This window comes from Cetorhinus maximus, chromosome 4 (genome assembly GCF_964194155.1).
Source record: "Cetorhinus maximus chromosome 4, sCetMax3.hap1.1, whole genome shotgun sequence".
In the NCBI taxonomy this organism is placed as follows: domain Eukaryota; kingdom Metazoa; phylum Chordata; class Chondrichthyes; order Lamniformes; family Cetorhinidae; genus Cetorhinus; species Cetorhinus maximus.
Genome location: NC_135882.1, coordinates 21,412,598 through 21,438,474, shown reverse-complemented (window position 1 = coordinate 21,438,474; position 25,877 = coordinate 21,412,598). Strand labels below are relative to the sequence as shown.

Sequence of the window (25,877 nt, the reverse complement as noted above, 5' to 3'; positions counted from 1 at the left end):
ATTTTTTTGATGAATTACTAGTGCACAAAAAATGACTGTAGTATATTCACATCCCTGATACTGCTGCTGATCATTTTTTGGAAAAACCTGGATGTTGATGTATCTCAACATGCAGATCATGGGTGTTTTTTTTTTATTCATTCATGGGATATAGATGTTGCTAGCTAGACCAGCATTTATTGCCCAAATTGCCCTTGAGAAGGTGGTGGTCAGCTACCTTTTTGAACTGCTGCAGTCCATGTGGTGCAGGTGTACTCACAGTGCTGTTAGGGAGGAAGTTCCAGAGGGATTTTGACCCAGCAACAGTGAAGGAGTGGTGATATATTTCCAAGTCAGAATGGTGAATGGCTTGGAGGGAACTTCCAGATGGTGGTGTTCCCATGTGCCTGCTGCCCATGTCCTTCTAGATGGTAATGGTCGTGGGTTTGGAAGGTGCACACCTTTCAGGTAATTTTAACGTTGATGCCCATTACTGATCTTTTATCATAACCCCAGAGCAACATAGATTTTTACTTTAAAACATAACGATGTACATAAAATTTTGCAAAGTTACATCCTGTTTGTGTAATGTGAATAGTTAGCTGTCCAGTGACCTTTTTATTTAAAAATTCCAATCCAAGTTAAAACATATTTTAAAAATCCTATATGACACTTGTATTTCTCAAACAGTAATCAGTTCAGTTTACTTATGAGAAAGATATTTATGCTGGATGTTACTCTTGACAATTGGCATCCATCCATCTGCAAGAAATGATGGGAATGCAGCCTCAGAACTTAGATGAGGTCAGTTAAGATCATCACTTCTTTTTGATGGCTGAACAAGCAGATTCTGGAAATATAAAGTCTGCCACAAGTGCCACACATGAAGTTGTCCCTTGCCGATGGTGCAACATGATCTCTGCTGATGCTTTGTTTGCAGGGCTGGTGTCTGCTTTGGAGATTTTGTTACTCTTACAGCTGTTGATAATGGGCCATTTCTTCCTTGAGGAATAGGTTTTACTAAAGCTGTTGCATACCTCAGTGTGTATTTACATTAAGAACAATACTGTGTACTTCTGATTCAGTTTAACAGAACTGTTGTGCAGAGACAGTAGAGAGAAGTAATTTGAGCAATTAATAAGTAATTCACCACCTAAAGCACAACTGGTTATTTTACAAATGCCATTTCCAATGTAGCTTTGCGAAAAATTAAAACGTACAATGGGCTGCTATTTCCCAACAGTCAACTGAAGGTTAAATTTTGATCATTTTTCAGCGATTACTGTACAGGATTAATCTTCAGTTATCACACCTTCACGATTTGAGCATCATGGGCTGAATCATGGTCTGTTGAAGCCAGAAATGATATGCGCAGTTGAGGAGAGAGGCTTGCAGTTTTGTTTTATTTGCTAGGTTATATAACCGTGCAAATGGGGCTAGCTGTAACAAGGACAGCTTCCTCTCAAAATTGACATTGTTGGTTGTGAACACTAACTTGGGGGAATTGTGTTTGTTAACGAATAGGCAGATTGCAGATTTCCCATATTCCTACTAATCTAATGCATGATTCAGGAAAGATGGTGAACCGTTTGCATACAAAGTACACCATTGTAAATGATAATGTCTGGGAAAGAGTTCTATAGATTTTTTTTTTCTGGATGTTGTAATGCAGATACATCAGTTCTTGCATTCTTGGCATAGATTTGGTCAACTGGTGTAAATGCTAGCTGTCTTTTTTAATGTCAACCCAATCTATAATTGTGGAAAATAGAGGTTCCCAAAAGCTTCTCACTGTGTTCCATTCGTCGCTCCCACTCCCTAAGAATGATTAAGAGATTTAAATTTTGCAGCTAATATATTGTTTGAGACAGAAGAAGCATAATCACTTCTTTTAGATTTGAAAATTGTGCAAGTCACTCTACTATTAAAGAAAGGGCGAGAGAGGTAAACCAGGGAAGTATAGATCCCTATTGCTGGGAAATTGCTAGGGTCTATAATTAAGGATAGTGTGATCGATCAGTTGAAAATTTAAGGTGTTTGGAGAGAGCCAGCATGGATTTATAAAGGGTGGGTCATGCCTGATGAACCTGATTGAATTTTTTTGATGACGTGACTGAGTAATGGGCAGGATGTCTCTGGATGTTATTTATATGGACTCCAAGAAGGAATTTGATAAAGCCCCTCAAGAGACTGTTAGCTAAAGTTGAAAGTCATGGAATTAAAAGCAAACTATTAGCTTGTTTAAAAAAAATAGCTGAGAGGAAGGAGCCAGAGTAGGGATAATGGACGGGTACTCTAATTGGTAGAATGTGACCAGTGGTGTCCTGCAAGGATCTATGTTGGAACCTCAACTATTCATTGTATTCATTAATGGCTAAAATGGTGGGATGGAAAGGACAGAAAACCACATATCCAGATTGGCTGATGGTATTATAAGAAGTGTAGCTGGAATCATAAAATTACAAAGAGGTATTAAAAGATTAAGTGGGCAAAACTGTGGCAAATAGATTTCATTGTAGACAATGGGGGAGGTGGTGGTTTTGTGATAATGTCACTGGACTGGTAATCCAGAGGCACAAGTTAATCTTTTTCTTCATTCTTTCATAGGTGTCGCTGGCAAGGCCAGCACTTGTTGCCCATCCCTAATTGCCCTTGAACTGAGTGGCTTACTAGGCCATTACAGAGGGCAGTTAAGAGTCAACCAGATTGCTGTGGGGAATCACATGTAGGCCAGACCGAATGAGGATGGCAGATTTCCATCCCTAGGTGGAACCAGATGGGTTTTTAATGACAATCATTGATAGTTGTCATGATCACCATTACTTAAGTCTAGCTTTATATTTCAAATTTAATGCTCCGGAGACATGGGTTCAAATCCCACCATGGCAGCTGGCGAAATTTAAATTTAGCTATCTGGTTTACTAATGTTCTTTAGGGAAGGAAATCTGCCATCTTTACCTGGGCTGGCCACATTTGACTTCAGATCCACAGCAGTGTGGTTGACTGTTAACTACCCTCTAAAATGTCCTAATAAGCCACTCGGTTCAGAGGCTATTAGGGATGGGTAACAACGACACCCAAATCCCACCAAAGAATAAAAAAAATGAAGTCATCCACTTTGAACATAAATAGGATAGAACAGTAAGAAGCTAGAACCAGTGGCGGTCCAAAGAGACTTGAGGGTCCAGTTCACAGATCATTAAAACATCATAAACAGGTACGGAAAATAATCAAAAAGACTAATGGAATGTTGGCCTTTGTATGTAGAGGACTAGAATATAAAGGAACAGAAATCACGCCTCGGCTAAACAAAGTACTGTTAGACCACACTTGGAGTATGTGAGCAGTTCTGGGCATCACACCTTAAGAATTATGTATTGGCCTTGGAGGAAGTGCAGCATAGATTTACAAGAATGATATCTGCACTCCAAAGGCTAAGCTACAAGGAGAGATTAAGCAAAGATTAAGATTGTATTCCATAAAATTTAGAAGGTTAAGTAGTGATTTGATTGAAGTTTTCAAGATATTAAGGGACACTGATGAAGATAAGCAGAAACTATTTCTGCTGGTTGTGCGCTCTTGGAGTAAGGAACATATTCTAAAAATTAGATCCAGATCTTTCAAGGAGTGAAATTTGGAAATGCTTCTGTATACAAAGGCTGGTAGAAGTTTGAAACTCTTCTGCAAGTGGCAATTAATGCTAGATCATTTGCTAATTTTAACATTGAGATTGATGGCCTACTGCTCTTCCTATGCTCCTTTGAATAGCATAATACTACCCAACAGGTGCATCCTGCTCTATACTACTGAATAAACGTGAACATAAAAGAGCATTTCATGATTCATCTTTATCTCGGTAGACTGCTAGGGCAAAATGTGTAGGATCTTGTTTGATTTTGGTGAGTTTCAGTCTCAAATCATTCTTTACTTTCAAGAAGCTTCTGTGCTTCTTTATGATGTAAATAAAGAAAAGCACAGCTAATGCAGATACATTCAAGCAAAGTGAACAAGTAATTCTTTGGGGCAATTCAGGAAGTCTCTTTGACTTGAAAGCCAGAACTGATCAAGAGGCATGATTTTAAGATTCTCTTAAAACATAGTCATCAACAATGTTGATCGAATTCTCACAGTAATCTTGACAAAAGAATGAAAACCTGATTTCTAACTAAAGTAAAATACTGGAATTAATTTGCTGCTTTCTGGGAAATATTTTCTGAATTTCTTGTAAGGTTTGGATAAATGTTTCAGAATTACATCTTTAACTTCTAGGACATCACAGTCCAAAATGATAGAAGTCAATGTTAGGAACATCGGTACCTTGTCTTGAGGCAATTAGTTACTCCATGGGAAAACTTCTTTGGGCAACATCTGTAATTTTAGTGCATAATGAAAATATTATAGTTCTTGCACTGCAAAAATAGGTTAAATTCATTGAGCTTGTCACATATATCAGGTAACTAGCCTAGTAAAACCTGGAAGCGCTGGTCAAAGGAGTGATGAAGAGATTTAGAATCACTCAAACATATGATACACCTCCCTGAGTTCTTAGTTTGTTGCTAAAATTTACCATGTGACAACCATTATGTATGAAGCAGAAATTGCCCATGCAATGATCCCATCTCTTCACCAAGCATTGGGATGGAATTGATAGTTTCAAATCTTATTTCTTGAGACAGGCCCTAACTGAAAAGGGAAACCAAAACTTGTGGAGAGTTTGAAACAAAAAGGACACAAAGCCCATCAAGCTCAGTAGTTGATGACTATTCCAGTGGGGCAGTACAGGCAGGCAGAAGAAGAAAGGCTAGATCCAGAAACTAAGAAGCAAAGATATAGTTGCTGCAGCTGTTTCACTTAGTTGAAGATAACATTCAACTAAGTGAAACAGCTGCAGCAACTATATCTTTGCTTCTTAGTTTCTGGATCTAGCCTTTCTTCTTCTGCCTGCCTGTACTGCCAATTTGCAAGAGCTACCTTAGTTGTACCTGCCATTTAACATGTTACTTAAAGTTTATAATAGACTGCAACTTGCCTGTTAATTCTTCTATGCACATACTGGGTATTTTAGTTTTAAGGTTGTCTAAGATAGTATTTGGTGTTTGCTTTGTTTGACTCTTGTGTAGTAAAAATTCTTCTGTTCTTAAACTGTTGAATCTTATGGTTTCATTATTCAGTAAATAACTGGGATTTCTGATTTCTTTTATTAAGTTACTGGTCTTTACCAAGATTGTAACAGCATTGAGAAAAAGCATAAGTTCTGTAGTTGAACTTTGAGGTCCACAACCTTGACAGCAGCAGCCAGTATATCTGGCTCTTTTGGCATCACTGTTGCAACTCTGTATGTGACAGTGGTGCTATACACAGCATGGTACTACAGCTTTCACCAGAACAACAAGTCCACCATTGCATCTAGTTTTGATTTAATTCCCATCCATCCAAATCTCAACACATAGATTCCACTCAATGTTTTTAGTTGTATACTGATCTAATACTTTGAATAATACTTCAGCAGTAATTCTTGCTAGGGCAAATGGTAAAATAAAAAGTTCACTTTGATCCTGAATGTGGTGTTGACCAAACAAAAACTTATTTTTGCATTGGCACAATCAGTATTCTTGTTAATTTGTACTCCAAGGAAAGGGTTTTTCCTCATTGCTCTGGTTAGCTTCTCCTTTGTCTGCTGGCATATCAGTATTCTGTGGTTAACTTTTTTTTTTAATTCATTCACCGGATGTGGGCTTTGCTGGCTGGCCAGCATTTATTGCCCATCCCTAATTGCCCTTGAGAAGGTGATGGGGAGCTGCCTTCTTGAAATGCAGCAGTCCATGTGGTGTAGGTACACCCACAGTGCTGTTAGGAGGGGAGTTCCATGATTTTGACCCAGTGACAATGAAGGAATGGTGATATATTTCCATGTCAGGATGGTGAGTGACTTGGAGGAGAACTTTCAGGTGGTGGTGTTCCCATCTATCTGCTGCCCTTGTCCTTCTAGATGGTAGTGGTCGTGGGTTTGGAAGGTTCTGTTGAAGGAGCCGTGGTAAATTCTTGCAGTGCATCTTGTAGATAGTACACACTGCTGCTGTTGTGCATCGGTGGTGGAGGGAGTGATTGTTTGTGGATGTCGTGCCAATCAAGTGGGCTGCTTTGTCCTGGATGGTGTCAAGCTTCTTGAGTGTTGTGGGAGCTGCACTCATCCAGGCAAGTGGATAGTATTCCATCATATTCCTGACTTGTTCCTTGTAGATGGTGGACAGGCTTTGCGGAGTCAGGAGGTGAATTACTCGTCGCATGATTCCTAGCCTCTGACCTGCTCTTATAGCCACAGTATTTATATGGCTAGTCCAGTTCAGTTTCTGGTCAATAATAATAGCTGGTAAGTGGGGTGACAATGCTTCCTTCCACACATAGTCTATGCCGTTTCAGTCACTGCTGGCAAGTCTTTCACCAATTGCTTGAGACTTCTTTGAGTTTGATATGAGACAGCATAGGACGTATCAAGTACATTGGCAGAGCTATTATACCGTATTTGCAATATAGAAACAGGCCATTCGTCTCAACAAGTTTATGCTCCATTCAAATCTCCTCTCACTCTTCATCATCTAACACCATAAACATATCCATCTATTTATTTCTCATGTGTTTGTCTAACTTCCCTATACATGCATCTATGCTAATCACCTCAGCTACTCTTCATGGTAGCAAGTTCCACATTTGGCAAACGAGTGCAGCTGAGGAAACTTGAATACAAACCTGAGAGTTTGGTGAGTGGGGAATTTGCTGAAGTGAGCAGGAAAGGGGGTGTTGTTTTCTTTTGCTTTTCTACCTTCCTCACCCTGTAGGAATTGATTCTTGCTCTACTACAAGGAAAGGAGCTAGCTGTTTGAGTATTTGGTAAGTAGTTAAGGTCTATTCTATTCTTACGTTTGAATTAGTATACCAATTGGTGGTAAAGTTAATAAAATACATAAAAACGCAACATAAATAAGTGAATAATATAATTAAGTAATTAAAACACATTAAGGATGGTAGGACAGCTGATGTGTCAAGGCTGCAGCATAACATTGTGATCCAGGACAAACATGTTTACGACTCAAAGAACTTTGGCTCAAAGTCATTGAGTTGGAGGCTGCAGACTCAGTGACACATCAGCCATGAGGGAACGTTACCTGGATGCTTTGTACAAGGAAGCAGTCACACCAATTAGAATAGGGTCTTTTGATTTAGTCAGGGACAGGAGGCTGTGACTGTGAGTGAGGCAGGTAAAGGGACCCAGAAGGCAGGAGTGTTAGCCTCTGCAATTGCCCAATAGGTTTGAGGACCTCTCAGCTTGTTTGGATAAGAGTGGGGGCTGCAGGGTGGATGAGCAAACTGACCATGGCACTGTGGTACAGGAAGCCACTCAAGTGGGTGAAAAAGAATGTTGTAGCAGTAGTAGTGGCAGTACGGAGGATTGACATTGGTCCCTGCTGTAAAGAGCGAGAGTCCAGACAGCTGTATTGCATGTCCAGTGCCAGGGTTCGGGACAGCTGTTCCAGGGTGGAGAGAAACTTGCAGTGGGAGGCGGAGGATCCAGTTGTCGTGGTCTATGTAGGTATCAACAATATGGGTAGAACTAGGAAAGAGGTTCTGCATAGAAAGTATGAGAAGCTAGGCACTAAATTAAAAAGCAGAGCCTCAAAAGTTATAGTCTCTGGATTATTACCTGAGCCATGTGAAAATTGACATAGGGTACATAAAATTAGAGACATGAACACATGGCTCAAAGACTGGTGTGGGAGAAGTGGGTTCCGGTTTGTGGGACACTGGCACCAGGACTGGAGGCTGTACCGTTGGGACGGTCTACACCTGAACTGTGCTGAGACTAGTGTTCCTGTGAACCAGGTAGCTAGGGAAGTAAAGAGGGTTTTAAACTAAGTAGCTGAGAGCAAGGGATAAGATGTGGTATATCAAAGAGTAAAGAATAGGGGCTGGATTTTCCACCCCCGCCTGCCGCCAGGACCATCCAGTCCTGCCGAAAGTCAGTGGACTTTTAACTGGGCCGCTGAATCTCCCGTGCAGGCCCCGCCACAACAGGGCAAGACAATCCCGGCCAAGATAAAAGAGGAAAATAGTAATGTGAGAAATGAGGGTCAGGAAATGGTAGGAAGGGCCAGAGAGAAAAAAAACCTAAGAATGCACCAACAATCAAGACTAGATGTTACAAAGATAACAAAAAGACAATACTAAAGGCTCAAACAGAATTACCTGGAAAAACTCAGCAGGCCTGGCAGCATCGGTGGAGAAGAAATCAGTTAACGTTTCGAGTCTTCATGACCCTTCGGCAGAACTGAGTATAGTTACTCAGTTCTGCCGAAGGGTCATGAAGACTCGAAACGTTAACTGATTTCTTCTCCACCGATGCTGCCAGACCTGCTGAGGTTTTCCAGGTAATTCTGTCTTTGTTTTGGATTTCCAGCATCCGCAGTAGCTTTTAGCTTTTTGTTTTTAATACTAAAGGCTCTATATCTGAATGTGTGTAGCATTCAAAACAAAATAGATGAATTGATGGTGCACATTGAAGTAAATAAATATGATCCTATGGAGATGTGGCTGCAGGATGACAAGGATTCGTCCTGAATATTGAGGGATATATGACGTTCAAGAAGAATAGGAAGCTAGGTAAAAGTGGATGGGGGGCACTGTTAATCCAGGGTGGCATTTGTGCAGTAGTTAGAGATGACCTTGGTTCAGGAGATCAGGATTTAGAATCAGTTTAGGTGGAGATGAGGAATAGTAGGGGAAAGAAGTCACTAGTGGGAGTGGTCTACAAGCCCCCTAACAATAACCACAATGTAGGACAAAGTATACAAGAAGAAATATTAGGTGCTTGTGATAAAGGGACAGCAACAATCATGGGTGGCTTTAATCTATGTATAAACTGGAAAAATCAGATTGGTAGCATTAGCCTAGATGAAGAGTTCATAGAAGGCTTTTGAGAGTTTTTCAGAGCAGCACGTTCTGAAGCCAACCGGAGAGCAGGTTGTATTGGACTTGGTACTGTATAATGTGACAAGATTAATTAACAACCTCAGAGTGAAGGCACCCCTAGGTAGCAGCGAGCACAATACAGTATGGAAGGAAGAAGAGTGGATCTAAGACTAGTATTTTAAACTTAAATAAGGGTAATGATTTGGGCATGAAAATTGAGCTAGCTGAAGTGAACTAGGATACTCGGCTAGGAGATTGATCAATGGGGAGGCAGTGGCAGACATTTAAGGAGCCATTTCAGAATACTCAGAATAAGTATATTCCTACTATAAAGAAAAATTCTAAAGGGAGGGCCTACCAATCATGGTTAACTGAAGAAGTTAAAGAAAAAGCATATAACTGCACAAAGGTGTGTGGCAGGTCAGATGATTGGTCAGAATATAAAGACGGGCAGAGAATGACTTAAAGTTAAACGGAAGAAAGAAATTAGAGCATGAGATAGAAATATAAAAATGGATAGCAAGAGTTTCTACAGGTATTTAAAAAGGAAGAAAGTAAGTAAAGTGAGTGTTGGTCCTCTTGAGTGTGACAATGGGGAGTTAATAGTAGATAATGGCAGATGAAATGAACAAATACTTTGCTTCTGTCTTTGCTATAGAGGATACTTTCCAGTAATAGCTGTAAATCAGGAGGTGGTGGGGAGAGAGGAACTTGGTGAAATTATAATCACTAAGGAAGCGGTACTGAGCAAACTGATGGAGCTGCAGGCTGACAAGTCTCCGGGTCTAGGTGACTTCATCCTAGGGTGTTAAAAGAGGTGGCTAATGAGTTAGTAGATGCATTGGTGTTAAATTTCCAAAATTCTCTAGATTCTGAATAGGTTCCATCTGATTGGAAAGTAGCAAATATAACCCCTCTATTCAAGAAGGGAGGGAGGCAGAAAACAGGAACCAATTGGCCGGTTAGCTTGATGCCTGTCATGGGGAAGGTGTTAGAATTGATCATTAAAGAGGTTTTTGCTGGGCACTTACAAAACCTCAAGATAGCTGGGAAGACTCAGCATGGTTTTGTGAAAGGGAAATCATGTTTAACCAATTTATTAGATTTCTTTGAAGGAGTAACGTGGTGTGGATAAATGGGAGTCTGTAAACGTACTGTACTTAGATTTCCAGAAGGCATTTGATAAGGTGCCACATCAAAGATTATTGCGGGAAATAAAAGCTCATGGTGTAGGGGGTGACATATTAGCATGAATAGAAGATTGGCTGGCTGGCAGAAAACAGAGAGCATACATAAACGAGTCTTTGTCTGCTTGGCTGTATGTAATGTGTGGAGTCCCAGAGGAGTCTGTGCTGGGCCTTCAACTTTTTACAATTTACATCAATGACTTGGATGAGGGGAGCGAAGGCATGAAAGCAAAATTTGTAGACAACACAATGATAGGTAGGAAAGTAGGTTGTGAAGAGGACATGAGTTTGTAGACCGATATGGATAGGTTGAGTGAGTGGGCAAAAATATGGCAGATGCAGTATAATGTGGGAAAATGTGGAGTTCTTCACTTTGGCAGGAAGAATAAAGCAGAGTGTTACTTAAACGGAGAGCAACTGCAGATTTCCGAGGTGCAGAGAGATCTAGGTGTTCTAGTGCGAGGCACAAAATGTTAGGATGAAGGTACAGCGCATAATCAAGAAGGCTAATGGAATGCTATCCTTTTTTACAAGAGGAATTGAACATAAAACTAAGGATGTTATGCTTCAGTTATACAGGGCATTGGTGAGACCACATCTCGAATACTGTATGCAGTTTTGGTCTCCTTATTTAAGGAAGGATATAAGTACGTTGGAGGCGGCTCAGAGGAAGTTTACTAGATTGATATCTGAAATGAACGGGTTGTCTTAAGAGGATAGGTTGGACAGGCTGAGCTTATTTCCACTGGAATTTAGAAGTGAGGGGTAACTTGGGTTGAAGTATACAAGATCCTCAATGGCCTCAACAAGGTAGATGTGGAAAAGATGTTTCCTCTTATGGGTGAGCCCAGAACTAGGGAGCACTTTTTTAAGTTGAGGGTCACCCTTTTAGGACAGAGATGAGGAGATTTTTTTTTCTGAGGGCTGTGTAACTTTGGAACTCTGCCTCAGAAGGCAGTGGAATTGGGGTCATTATTTTTAAGACAGAGGTAGATAGATTTTTGTTAAGGCAAGGGAATCAAAGGTTATTGGGGATAGATGGGAATGTGGAATTTGAAACACAAACAGATCAGCCATGATCTTATTGAATGATGGAGCAGGCTTGAGGGGCAGAATGGCCAACTGCTCCTACTGTGTATGTTCGCATTCTAATCACACTGAGAAAAAACATTTCCCCTGAATTCCCTGTTGGAATTATTAGTGACTATCCTACTTTTATGGTCTGAAACCTCTTTTCTATGTTTACCCTATCAAACATTTTCATAATCTTAAAATTATCTCGGGTTACCCCTCGGTCTTATTCCTTAGAGAAAAGAACTCCAGCTTGTTTCATCTTGCCTGAATTTTTTTAATTCATTCATGGGATATGGGTGTCACTGGCTAACCCAGCATTTATTGCCCATCCCTAATGGTCCTTGAGAAGGTTGTGGTGTGCTGACGCCTTGAATCGCTGCAGTTCACCTGGTGGTGTAGGTACACCCCAGTGCTGTTTGGTGGCGGGCGGGTGGAATTCCAGGATTTTGACCCAGCCACAGTGAAGGGTATAGCCCCTCAGTGCTGATATTGTAGTAAACCTTTTTTTTAACGCCTTCGCCAGTGCTCTTACCCTTTTTTATATTGTGGAGACCAGAGCTGTTCATGGTACTCCCAAGGATAGCACTAAGTTTTTTGATTATTTCCATATCTCATTTGAGTAAGCTTCCATTCAAAAAGAACTCATGCTTTATTTGTTTTCAGGCAGGAGGGCAGGATGTTTGGTCTCCAAGTAAAATTTTGGTTTGCTTAGTTTTTACTATTGTGAGCAAGGCCCTCAGTGCACCTATCACATTGCTGTTGAAGATTTTTGTCAAAACCAGTAAATGTCATCTTCAAGTCCAAGTAGGGAGGATCACAGTTCCTAGTTTCTTTTGTCTGATTCTACTTGATCCTCCCTCGGGATCAACATTCTTGACTTTACACTTCCAAAAAACCTTAGTTTAATCACAATTGGTGAACACCAAACATCACACTCACGTCAACCCTTGAGTACTGTTGCTAGAGGATGCTGAAATGCCCAAGCACATAATTCAGTGATGCTTTGGCACTATGCAATGGCAAACTTAAGATATGAAAAATAAAGCCCATGTATCCTCATACCTACCTGACTACTTCTTTGCATGTCCCCTGCCACACCATTCTCCACCTCCCCGCCCCCACCAAAATCAAAATCCCCTATTCTGTTCCATTTGAAAATCACTATGGTGTAGAGGATTGATATTCTGACTACACCTATTAATGCTGTGAAATGCTGGTCAAGCATGCATTCCTTCTGTACTGAAATGTGGTACATCTGTTTTTTTGAAAGAACCCTACTCTGCAATAATATATAAGCAAAACACTAAAGATGCTGGAAATCTGAAATAAAAACAGAAAATGCTAGAAAAACTCAGGTCTGGCAGTATCTGTGGAGAGAGAAACAGTTAATGTTTCAATATGATTTCTTCAGAACTGGAGAGAGGTAGAAATGTGGTGGATTTTATGCTGTTGAAAAAGGGGGAAGGGCAGGCGGAGCAGAATAGAAGGTTGGCTAGGTTAGCAGGCAGGAGAGATTAAATGACAAAAATGTTGTGGAAGACAAGACAAAAGGAGTGGTAATGATAGTATTAAGGCCTAAAGCTTTGGTGCAGAGCTGGTGTTAATAGCAGGATAAAAGTCAGTGCTGTCTGAAAGCAAAAAAGCAGAATGTGTTAATAACAGAAAAAGGGTCAGCGCTATCTGATAGTAAAAACATGAGAACGAGATATAGACTGGCACTTGGCGGGGGGTGGGGTGGTGAAGAATTAAAAATAGAGAATGGAGTTCATGGTCTGAAGTTGTTGAATCCAGAAGGTTGTAAAATGCCTAATCAGAAGATGAGGTGCTACTCCTGCAGCTTCTGTTGAGCTTCACTGGAACATTGGAATGGGCCGAGGAAAGAAATGTGAGTGTGAGAGCAAGATGGTGAATTGAAATGGCAAGCGACTGGAAGGTCGGGGTCATGCTTGCAGACTGAGTGAAGTTCTGCAAAGTGGTCAACGAGTCTGCATTTTGTGTCTCCAGTGTAGAGGAGACCTACTCTGCAACCAGGTTATAAAAATTGTTTGTGACTTATTTGTCCCAGAGCAAATTGAATGTAATTAAATAAAGGAGTTGAATATTTGTGGCAAAATGTCAATTGTCTGCGCATTGTTCCATTTTCATGACTTGCAGTGATCTTATTATTGTTTGTTGCCCTCAAGATAGCTGCCTTAGAAAGGTTGTTTTCAAAAAAGTGAACATTGCTGATGATGAAAGATGGTAAATAAAGTTGTACCAAAACATTTTCCATTGCAAGGCTTAAGTAGATTTTGTGGTAAGACAAGTTCCCATTTATAGCAAACTGCAGGACTCATTGAAAACATGGCGTCATCTGGTAAATCATCCACGTTCCCAGCTAGTAGCGTAGGTTGCTCTTTTCAGGTCATGCTTGGCCTGGAAGTCTCATAAACTTGTTGTTTCTAATGGACCTGTTTCAGTGTGGTGAGACACTCATTGGGAAGAAGATATCCTATTTGAGAGTCTCTGTATCAGTAAACAAATTAGTATTTTTTTAAAAATCATTACATTTTGGCACACTTCTATAAATGTGGAGTAATTGTATACTACATTGCATGTTATGAATGGAAATTACCAAGAACTTTGAATAAAAACTTCTATATTTAATAATGTCAGGATCCTTAATTGTAGCATTGCAATTCTGCCCCCACTGCCCACATGCATCAGCCATTCTATTTAATGTGTATGATAATGTTATCAAGAATATGTGATTGTAGATCATTTCTTGCTAGCTGCCTTGTATTGTTCACTTGATCTGTGCAGATCGGTCAGATTTAGAGGCTCATGTACAGAAAGACAGTTGTATTGTTCCTTAGTCCAAAACTATGCATTCAAACCCCATGGCACTCCTTTTTCTGCATTGCATGTTAATTCGACAGGCCTTTCCTGTCTTTCATTTCCGGGGTACCCCACATAATTCTGTGAGCAATGTTGTGATATATTCCCATTGTTGAAGTAAATAATACATGTTTATGATTGCGCTTGTAAAAGCATAATGGTAGCAGGAGTTGGTGTGCATCGTTAGTTGTATCCTCTCCAGTCTCTTTCCCATTAAATCTTCTCATCTACATATAATGCGTTCAGTATTATTACTGCTTGTTGATACGGAGCAAAGATTCTGTGCCCTGCACCAATGAAACTGCGTATATCTCACCAGAGCTAAAGTATATTAAATGATCCAGTATTAAAGCACGTTAATTTGACTCACTAATCCTGTTCAGCGTGATAACAAGTGGTGCTTTCTATTGAATTCTTAGTGAATTGTTCCTGTCTTTGCTTTCAGTTTGGAGGCCTCTGAGTTTGGGCACCTCCAAAACCCAATTTGATCTGGTGGGGATTTATTTGGTAATGACTGCATGGAGTCACGGCATTTTGATTTTGTTTGGAACACACATGTAAATTTGAAGGCATTAAAGTTATTTAGAACTTCCTCACAAGAGGTATAACTAATTCAGTTATGATTCAGAGCTTAGTTAAAAACTTGCAGTTTGGGCCCAAAACTGCAGGCATTACAATGCAATCTGAGATTTGTGGTTCAAGTCTAAAGTCTCCAGTTGCTGGAATTAGACACTCGAGTAAGCAAATTAATCTATCTTTCACCTACAGGTTACACACGTTAAATTTAGTGTCGGTGCAATGATAATGATGGTGTGCAAATGCTCCTAGTTGAAGCTAGTTTTCCAGTGTAATACTTCATTTAGACAAAAGAGAAACATGCACAGCATCAATACATGGGGAAAAGCAAACATATGGAAAATTAATGTCCTTTTTTTGGAAAAAGGTGTGGATTGTGACCTTTGTTTTAAGGATTTTAAAAAACAATGTTATTACTAAAACTATAAGACTGTTTGTCACTAAACTGTTCAGTCCTTAAGTACCATTTCATTTGTTCCACAGCTTTTCTGATGGATGTTGCTTACCTTTTTTGAAAAGGCTAGGCATTTTGTGAATTGTTCCAGGACCAAAACTGATGCAAAATAAACCTCTAAAGTAGTAATGCACTTTCATTTTAATGGCTATTTTATGAAAACAGTTTTAAATTAGAAGCCCCAAATAAATGTTGCCAACAAAATAATTTGCTGCCTTTTATTTGTACTTGTTCTCAATCAAGGTGAGGGATACTGGAAGAGGAACGCAGCTAATGTCAGCATTCCCAGGTTATGTAGCCTATAAAATGTGCCTGCAGTTTAGGACTAAGCGCCATATTGGCTGGTAAAAGATGGTTCTCGTTGCAGCCTGTTAGTTGCTGATCAGCCTGTGAACCCTACCACTACTGCACCACTATTCTCCATGGGAAAAGTGTAACAATACTACAAGAGAGAATGAGTGTTTTGGGGAAGAGAGGAGAAAAGAATAAAGAAAAAAGTATTTTCATCTAAAGCAAATGTGCTAGAGGATTAAGAAAGCAAATTTTTCAACATTAGAAGTTTTGTGTTATAATGTTCCTGTGAAGTCCCTTGGGATGTTTTATTATATTAAAGGATGCTATATCAGTACAAGTTGGTGTTTTGCAGAGGGAACAAACAAAGTTACTTTCATCACAACAGCACCTCATCTTCTGACTAGGCACTTCACAGCCTTCTGGACTGAATATTGAGTTCAACAATTTTAGATCATGAACTCTCTCCTCCATCCCCACCCCTTTTCCGATCCCCCTTTTTTCCAATAATTTATATAGATTTTTCTTTTCCCACCTATTTCCATTATTTTTAAATGTATTTCCATCCATTGTTTTATCTCTACCTTTTAGCCTGTTTCGATCCCTTACCCCCACCCCACCCCCACTAGGGCTATCTGTACCTTGCTCGTCCAGCTTTCTACTCTTAATGTCACCTATTATCACATTCCTTAGATAATATCTCCACCTTCAACACCTCTTTGTTCTTTTGTCTATGACATCTTTTGGTTATCTCCACCTATCACTGGCCCTCTATCCAGCTCTACCTGTCCCCCCGCCCCCCAAGCTTATATTTCACCTCTTGTCTATTTTTCCTTAGTTCTGTTGAAGAGTCATACGGACTCGAAATGTTAACTGTGTTCCTCTCCGCAGGTGCTGCCAGACCTGCTGAGTTTTTCCAGGTATTTTTGTTTGTGTTTTAGATTTCCAGCATCCGCAGTTTTTTGCTTTTTACTTTCAACACAAACTGATTTCCTGAAACGGTAGTGTGAATATTATCTGAGCGCTCTGGGTCTTTTCTTTTAGTCTCATTCTATAATATAATATAATACAATAATTCAATAATATACTTTATGTCAGTCATGTGATATGATTCAATAGATTTGTTGCATTAATACACTTGGCAAGACATGCAAAGTAGTAGGAAGGACATTTCTGACCCCTGACTACCTTTAAGTAATGTCATAGGAGATTCATATGTGATCTTGTAATACTGGTTATCTTATTTCACATTTCAAATATATAGAATATCAATTTGGTTATATATACAGCAGTTGTGCATTTCAAATGTTTGCTTAACATGTTTGTAAACTGAATCCTTAAGGGAGTGTCACAGGTCTTTTCAAAAACATTTTTAAAAATTCTAATTAACTTGAAACTATTTTATGAAAAAAAATTTGAATTGAATCTTGGTGATGGAGGTCCTTGAGATTTGGGGGTGCAGATATATATATTCTTAATGTCACATGTAGATATAAAGGTCAATAGAAAATGCATGCATGCCGACATTTGATGGAAGCGAAATCCACGTTAGATGTAATACCACCCTTAGTGAATAGCCCACAGATGTTGTGAAGAATAGTAACTTGGAAAAAGTTCTGGAAAGTGGCTGGTGCCTTGAATTGGTGCCTTGGATGAGAAAGACAGAACATTTAGGGGAGGGTGAATCTGACCTGATTTCTGAACATTTTAAAAGTTGTTCTGATTGAGGTTACTTCCCTAAGCCCTGTACTGAATGAATTAAATTATCCATTGCTAACTATTATATGTTTATTTTAGTTCTATGCACCTTGGTGTGGCCATTGCAAGAAGTTGGAACCAATATGGGATGAGGTAGCTGCTGAAATGTTTACCTCAGGGTCTCCAATAAAAGTCGGAAAGATGGATGCAACAGTTTATGCAGGTGAGGTGTCCTATTCTGTCTTGTATAGAATAATTGGTCCATGATTTTTTTAAACAGTGTCTTGTATAAAAAGTAGTTTTATTTTACTCTCAGTCCCAGCTAAAACATTTTTGTTACACCTAACCAGAGTTACTTTTAGTGAAGTCCAATTTCATTTTTTGTTCTTGAGATTCTGCAATTTTTTTGGTGGGGGATAACTATGTTCAGTGATTCATTTCATATTGTAAATTAAAATCTGGTCATTCAGTTTTTATTATGTGGGATTACAGAAGGTTGAGATGTTTTAAGATTGATTGTATCTTGCATTTTGTTCATTTTATTCCTTGAAAACTGCAGATCGTTGGTCTTGGACAAAATCAATTCAATTCTTTTCAAAAGAAAAAAGTTAAAGTTGACTGCTACTTAAAAATGACTGAGGCTGTGGTTATACTTTAGCTATATCCATGAAATGCAATTTATAGCTGGCAGATGAAGCTCCTGGTCCTGGATATAGCTGGAACTCCTGATTGCATCTTGCACAGAATCTGGTCACAAAAAAGCCTGTGCATACTTGTACGTATTCAGAGCTCACTTTTTCAGTTTGTAACGCGAGGAGAATAAGGCTGTGAGCATCCACTTTCTCTTAATATTAAACATAATTAGGAGAATAATTAAGCATATCATTCAATAGTACATACCGATAAACACGAAGAGCCAAGTACCACAAAAATCATGTTGCTCAAATTTTGGCAAATGTGTCACTTTCCAACTTGGCGCACTATATAACTTAGTTTATAAGTTTAGAACATCATAAAGCCAAATTATTATTTTAAAACAAAACTCTTCTATAAATTTGCATTTATTTTAGAATTCCCTGGACTAACATTCTCAAATACTGGCCTCCACTACCAGAGCCTCTGCCTGCATCTTTCTTTCTGGTATTTCCCACTCTTTGTGCATGCATTAGCTGTGCTGCTGGGACACTAACCTGACATTGCCAGTATTACCCTGGTTAATAAGTCATTTCCGCCCCTCTTTCCCCCAAACAAGGTCCTGGTGGGGTTACTGCGAAATGTGGTTCTGAGCAATGCTGTCACTGCCATAAGATTGTAGGAGGAAACTGATTGATTGATGTTTTTGTTAAGATACAAGACAGTCAATGAGCCTCTGCATTTAACTAGAAACAACTGAAAATGTCCTTTCTATTTTAATCACTTATGGAAAATATTGATGTAGATTGCGTGGTTCAAAACTTTTTTCTATATTTGAATACCACATTCAATTAACTAATCAGAGTGACACCCCTACTAGGTCTCCCCCTCCCACCCCTTCTGTTAATCAAATGGGTGAACGTGGACTTCTGATTGTTATTGAATCACTGGAACATGGCTTTCCTTTGAGTAGGGCAAACCTCATGTCTATAGCTCTTGCATTTGAAGGTTTTTCACACTTGGAGAGATTTGGCATTGTTTATCCTCACTTGGTGTTCTAAAGAAGGTGGTTGGGGGGGCTGCGGTGGGTTGGTGGGGAGCAGAAGGAAAAACCAGTAAAACTTGGGAAATGACTGGTACTAGTCTGAACTGGAGTTCCATTTTAAGTTATACAAGACCTTTTGGACCAGTTCTCTCCCGATCTCTCTTCCTGTTCTGTGAATATTAAGTTGGAGCTGCTTTCTGCTTGCACTGACCAGGATACCACACCTTGGGGAGAATGTATTGATCTTGGAGAGAATGAAGCATGGTTTTATCAGTATTATTAAATTATGAGGAGAGACTACACAAGCTAGGGTTGTATTCTCTGGAATTTATTATGTTAAGGGATGACTTCATTGAAGTTTTCAAGATACTAAGGGGAATAGATAAGGTAGATAGAGAGAAACTATTTCTGCGAATTGGAGAGTCTAAAAGTAGGAAGCAGTCTGAAAATTAGAGTCACCTTTCAAGAGTGAAGTTAAGAAACATCTCTACGCACGGGTGGTAGAAGTTTGGAGCTCTTTTTTGCAAACGACAGTTGGTGCTAGATCAATTGTTAAATTTAAAACTGAGATTGATAGATTTTTGTTAACCAAAGATATTGAGGGATATGGGGCAAAGACAGGTATATAGAGTTAGACCACAGATCAGCCATATTCTCATTAAATGGTGGAACAGGTTTGAAGGGCTAAATAGCCTACTCTTGTTCATATCTGAAATTGCATCAATTGTGTTTCAAATTTCTACCCTTTACCTCCTCCAACTTTGAAATATCCCTTCCTTTCCTAGATTCCTTTATCTCTGGGCATGAGCTGAACACTTATATCAAGCCCACTGACTCCCAAAGCTAGTTAGGATTATACTTCTTCCCAACCTTCCTGTAAAGACTTCCATTCCCTACTCCCAGTTTTTTAAATCTCTCCCACATCTACTCTAATGATACCCTCCCCACCACAAGATCTGAAATATTCTCCACTTTTCCCCTTATATCATGGTGAGTCCGACCCATATTTTGAGATTGTGTCTTTGCCTGTGATATAGTTTCCCCCTTGTCCTCACCAGTCTCTGAACTCAACAGGTTATCCTTTTCTACCATTTCTGACACCCCTCAGCATATCTTTCACCTTCCCCACCCCCAACCCGCCAACATCAAAGGAACCAGTCTCTCTTTGACACCCTGATTCACTTAATCATTTCAACCCCTGCTCTCATTTCTATTCAAACACATGAGATTTTAACATTCCCCACCCACACATCACTGCCCAGGGCCTCGAGTAACAGATAATTAGCCATAATCCACAAAGAACCATAGGCATCTCGCTCTATTAGAGAGAGGCAGTCGGTTATATAGCTTGACAGGCACCACTTCACAACAATTGTGGGGCAAAGCAAGGAGGCAGGCCTTCATGAACTACCAGAGCTTTTACAGGGATTGAACCTGTGCTTTTGGTGTCATTCTGCACCACACTCTAGCCATCTAGCTAACAAAGCTAACCAACTGCCCCCCCCCCACCCATTCTGCCAGTCTGAAGGACCTGAGGGCCTCATACTCATGTTTATCAACCGTGGCTCTGTTGCTAGCGCTGTCGTCTGAGTCAGATGTTTTAGCCCCATTCCAGGACGTGAGCACAAATGCAGGATGACAGTCCAGTGCAGTACTGAGGGATATCTGCACTTTTAGCGGGGGCCGTCTCCAGGTTGAAATATTAAATTGGGGCCCCATCTGTTATTAAGGATGAATGTAAAAGATCCCATGGCACTATTTCAAAAAAGTGCAGAAGAGTTATCCCCAGTGCTTCAACTAACATCTATCCCTCAGTGCCTGTGTAAAATGCTATATAAATACTTTTTCCTTTATGAAACAGTGATTTATGTAAATTTCCCCTAACCTAGTATACTGTATTTGCTGCTCATGATCTACATTGGGGAAATGTCACCCATAAGACATGAAAGTGAACATAAACTATTTAAGTCAAACCTTACTTTCTGCTTATTTAAAAATGGACTTTGCTGGCCCAAAAACATATCTGCTACAGGTCACATGATTTTCAAGTTGGCTGCAGTTCTGGAAACTTCCAACAGTAATTACAAGGACAAAGCTCGATCCTCATCCTTGTGGAATCTCTCACCTATCATTGTGGGGATCCATTACAATCAATGAAACAAGGGAGCAGCAGGTGGCCTGTCTTCCCAGCATGGACTTATAACAAAGAGAGAGCTACCAAAACTCATTATACCTATGGAGGCACTAATAGCCACCATCTGTCTTCTAGGATGATCAATCGATTTTGACCAGGGACTGAAACTGATTGTTAGCTTGAAACTGACTTATCAATGGGCAATACCACATGACCTAAGCTCCCCTGGCCTTTGGAAAGTTTTAATGTTACGTTCTTGGACTCCCAGGACAGTCAGCTGATAACATCCAGCCTGTCAACACCAAAGCAGGACTCCAGGCTTACAACAAAGTCTGCCTCAAGTCTAAACATCCTCAAAGCTTGGATCTCTGGAAGATTCTTGCCATTGTGGACCAAGTCTCTGTTTAGCAACCTCATCTTGCAGTGTCATCATCAATTTTCAAGGAATTCAGCAACTCCTGCTTTCAGCTAGCTGAACCCACTTGAACTTTAACTCCTACGTGAAGGAACCCTCACTGGACTCTGACATTCATGTGAACTAATATCCATATCATTGTTTTTCTTTATTTTTAGTTATCCCTAGGTGTAAAACTCTTTTCTTTCCTATTTCTTTGTGTGTACGTGTGCATGTAGTTGTGATGACCATCCTCTGGGTTTGAATGTATGAATAAACAATACTTTTAATTTAACTCTAAAAGAGAGTTTGCTACGAGTCACTTTAAAATTGACTTCACAGCGGAGAGTTTGGGGAAACACGCCACAGCCTACTTCTGAAATTAAAACACCTCTGCTTATGGACAGATGGCAAGAAAAATAAAGGAGTTCAGTTTGCCTCTCTCCTTGTCCACAACAGGAAATAAAAGGCAAACTAGGTGACTGGTTTTTTGAACATCTGCATTTTGTCTCCGAGTATGCTGTAGAGGTTCCTGTTGCATACCATTTAAATTCTTTGCCCACTCACACTCTGAACTTTCTGCTTTTGTCCTTCTGCACTGTTCCAGTAAAGCTCAACTTGAGGTTGACGGCTTCATCTTTCTACCAGACACTTCAGTGTTCTGGGCTTAATGTTCACTTCAACAAGTTCAGACCTGAACAAAAGTTCCCATTTTCTCTCTGGCAGTCATTGCTGATGGTGTAATTTTTCTTTTATTCATTCATGAGATGTGGGCATCACTGGCTATGCCAACATTTATTACCATCCCTAATTGCCCTTGAGAAGATGGTGGTGAGCTGCCGCTTTGAACCGCTGCAGTCCACGTGGTGTAGGTACACCCACAATGCTGTTAAGGAGGGAATTTCAGGATTTTGGCCCAATGACAGTGAAGGAACAATAATATATTTCCAAGTCAGGATGGTGTTTAGCTTCGGGGGAAACTTGCAGTTGGTGGTGTTTCCATGCATCTGCTGCCTTTGTCCTTCTAGATGGTAATGGACATGAGTTTGGAAGGTGCTAAGGAGCCTTGATGAGTTCCTGCAGTGCATCTTGTAGATGGTATACACTGCTGCTACTGTGCGCCAGTGATAGAGGGAGTGAATGTTTGTGGATGGGGGTGCCAATCAAGCGGGCTGCTTTGTCCTGCATGGTGTCAAGCTTCTTGAGTGTTGTTGGAGCTAGAAACATAGAAATAGGAGCAAGAGTAGGTCATTCGGCCCTTCGAGCCTGCTCCACCATTCACTATGATCATAGTTGATTCCCTATCTCAACACCATACTCCCACTCTCTCCCTGTACCCCTTGGTGCCTTTAGTGCCTAGAAATCTATCTATTTCTTTCCTAAATATATTCAGTGACTTGGCCTCCACAGCCTTCAGTGGTAGAGAATTCCATAGGTTCACCACCCTTTGAGTGAAGAAGTTTCTCCTCTTCTCCATCCTAAATGTTCTACCCCATACCCTGAGACTGTGACCCCTTGTTCTAGATCCCTGGCCAGAGGAAACATCATCCTTGCATCCAGTCTGCCCATCCCTGTCAGAATTTTAAATGTTTCAATGAGACTGTCGTTTTTCTAAACTCCAGTGAATACAGGCCGAGTCAGCCCAACCCCTCATACGACAATCCTGCCATCCCAGGAACCAGTCTGGTGATCATTCACTGCATTCCCTCTAAGGTAAGAATCTCCTTTCTTGGGTAAGGAGACCAAAACTGTGCACAATACTACAGGTGTGGTCTCACCAAGGTCCTGTACAGCTGTAGTAAGACACCCTTGCTCCTGTACTCAAGTCCTCTTGGAATGAAGGCCAATATACCATTTGCTTCCTTAACTGCTTGCTGCACCTGCATGCTTGCTTTCAGTGATTGATGTACAAGGACACCCAGGTCCCTTTATACATCAACATTTCCAAATCTATCACCATTTAGATAATACTCTGCCATTTTGTTTTTCTTACCAAAGTGAATGACTTCACATTTATCCACATTATACTGCGTATGTCATGTATTTGCCCACTCGCTCAACCTGTCTAAATCGCTGTGAAACCTCTTAACATGCTCCTCACCACTTATTCCCATAAAGTTTTGTGGCGTCAACAAACTTGGGAATATTACATTTTGTTCCCTCATCCAAATTATTGATATATATTATAAACAGCTAGGGCTCAAGCATTGATCTCTGTGGTGCCCTGCTAGTTGCTGCCTGCTGCTCTGAAAAAGACCCGTTTATTCCTACTGTTTCCTGTCTGCTATCCAGTTCTCAATCCATGCCAATATATTACCCCCAATCACATGTGCTTTAATTTTACACACTAACCTCTTATGTGGGACTTTATCAAAAACTTTCTGAAAGTCCAAATACACCACATCCACTGTTTTCTTCCTTATCTATTCTGCTAGTTATGTCCAGTCTATATGTCGATTAAAGTCACCCATGATTACTGTAGCACCCTTGTTACATGCATCTCTAATATCCTGTTTAATGCTTTCCCCAACCACTACGGTTTGGAGGCCAATAGACAACTTCCACTAATGTTTTCCGCCCCTTGTTGCTTCTAAGCTGCACCCAGACTGATTCTACATCTAGATTTTATGAGCCAATATCCTCTCACAGTCGCACTGATTTCATCCTTAGCTAACAGTGCCAAACCATCTCCTTTTCCTTTTTGCCTGTCCATCCTAAATATCGAGTATCCTTGGATATTCAATTCTCAGCCTTGGTCACCCTGCAGCCATGTCTCCGTAAGCGCAATCACATCGTACCTGTTTACATCTGTTTGCGCTTCACTCATCGAGACAAGTAGAGAGCACTCCATCATACTCCTGATTTGTGCCTTGTAAATGGAGGACAGGCTTTGGGGAGTCAGAGGTGAGTTACTTGCTGCAGGGTTCCTAGCCTCTGACCTGCTCTTATAGCCACAGTATTTATAGATGCTAGACCAGTTCAGTTTCTGGTCGATGGTAACCCCCAGGATGTTGTTAGTGGGGAAATCAGCGATGGTAATGCCACGGAGTGTCAAGGAGCAATGTTTAGATTCTCTCTTGTTGGTGATGGTCATTGCCTGGCACTTGTGTGGCACGAATGTAATTTGCCACTTGCCAGCCCAAGCCTGGATATTGTCCAGATCTTGCTACATTTGGACGTGGACTGCTTTGATATCTGAGGAGTTATGCATGGTGTTCAACATTGTGCAATCATCAGCAAATATCCCCACTTCTGACCTTATGATGGAGGGAAGGTCATTTAAGCTGCTGAAGATGGTTGGGCCTAGGACACTACCCTGAGGAACTCCATCAGTGATGTCCTGGAACTGAGATGACTGACCTCCCAACAACCACAACCATCTTCCTTTGTGATAGGTACAACTCCAACCAACAGAGGGTTTTCCCCCTGATTCCCATTGATTCCAGTTTTGCTAGGTCTCCTTGAATTTTACGTTTGGTCAATTGCTGCCTTGATGTCAAGGGCAGTCACTCTCACACCACCTCTGCAGTTCAGCTCTTTTTTGTCCATGTTTAAACCAAGGCTGTAATGAGGTCAGGAGCTGAGTGATCCTGGCAGAACCCAAACTGAGTGTCAGTGAGTAGGTAATTGCTAAGCAAGTACCACTTGATAGCACTGTTGATGACTCCTTCCATCACTTTATTGATAATTAAGAGTAGACTGATGGGGCAGCAATTGGCTGGGTTGGATTTGTCCTGCTTTTTGTGTACAGGACATACCTGGGTAATTTTTCACCTTGCAGGGTGGATGATAGAGTAGTAACTGTACTAGAACAGGTTGACTAGGTGCGTGGCAAGTTCTGGAGCACAAGTCTTCAGTACTGTTGCCGGAATGTTGTCAGAGCCCGTAGCCTTTGCAGTATCCAGCGCCTTCAGCTGTTTCTTGATACCACATGGAGTGAATCGAATTGGCTAAAGACTGGCATCTGTGATGCTGGGGACCTCCAGGGGAGGCCGAGATGAATCATCCACTTGGCACTTCTGGCTGAAGATTGTTGCAGATGCTTCAGCCTTATCTTTTGTACTTATGTGCTGGGCTCCGCCATCCTGGAGGATGGGGATATTTGTGGAGCTTCCTGCTCCAGTGAGTTGCCCACCACCATTCACAACAGGATGTGACAGGACTGCAGAGTTTAGATCTGATCCTTTGGTTGTGGACTCGTTTAGCTCTGTCTCTTGCATACTGCTTATGCTGTTTTGCACGCAAGTAGTACTGAGTTGTAGCTTCACCAGGTTGACACCTCATTTTTAGGTATGCTTGATGCGGCTCCTGGCATGCCCTCCTGCACTGTTCTTTGAACCAGGGTTGATCCCCGGCTTGGTGGTAATGGTAGAGTGGATAATATGCTAGGCCATGAGGTTACAAATTGTGGTTGAGTACAATTCTTCTGCTGCTGCCCACAGCGCCTCATGAATGCCCAGTCTGGAGTTGCTAGATCTGTTCGAAATCTATCCCATTTAGCACGATGGTAGTGCTATACAACACGACGGAGGGTATCCTCAATGAGACGACGGGCCTTCATCTCCACAAGG

The 25,877-nt window shown here is 40.7% G+C and overlaps 2 protein-coding genes across 2 annotated transcripts in view; one reads left to right on the top strand and one right to left on the bottom strand.

Moving 5' to 3' along the window:
* The window catches only part of cox6c (cytochrome c oxidase subunit 6C), a 297,540-nt gene that overhangs the window by 154,652 nt on the left and 117,011 nt on the right, over nucleotides 1-25,877 (bottom strand). The window lies entirely within an intron of this gene.
* Nucleotides 1-25,877, top strand: part of tmx3b (thioredoxin related transmembrane protein 3b) — a 146,911-nt gene that overhangs the window by 22,690 nt on the left and 98,344 nt on the right. The window contains exon 4 of the mRNA XM_078540033.1: nucleotides 17,200-17,323. Coding sequence (XP_078396159.1) covers nucleotides 17,200-17,323 — 124 coding nt within the window. The remainder of the gene's footprint in view (nucleotides 1-17,199; nucleotides 17,324-25,877) is intronic.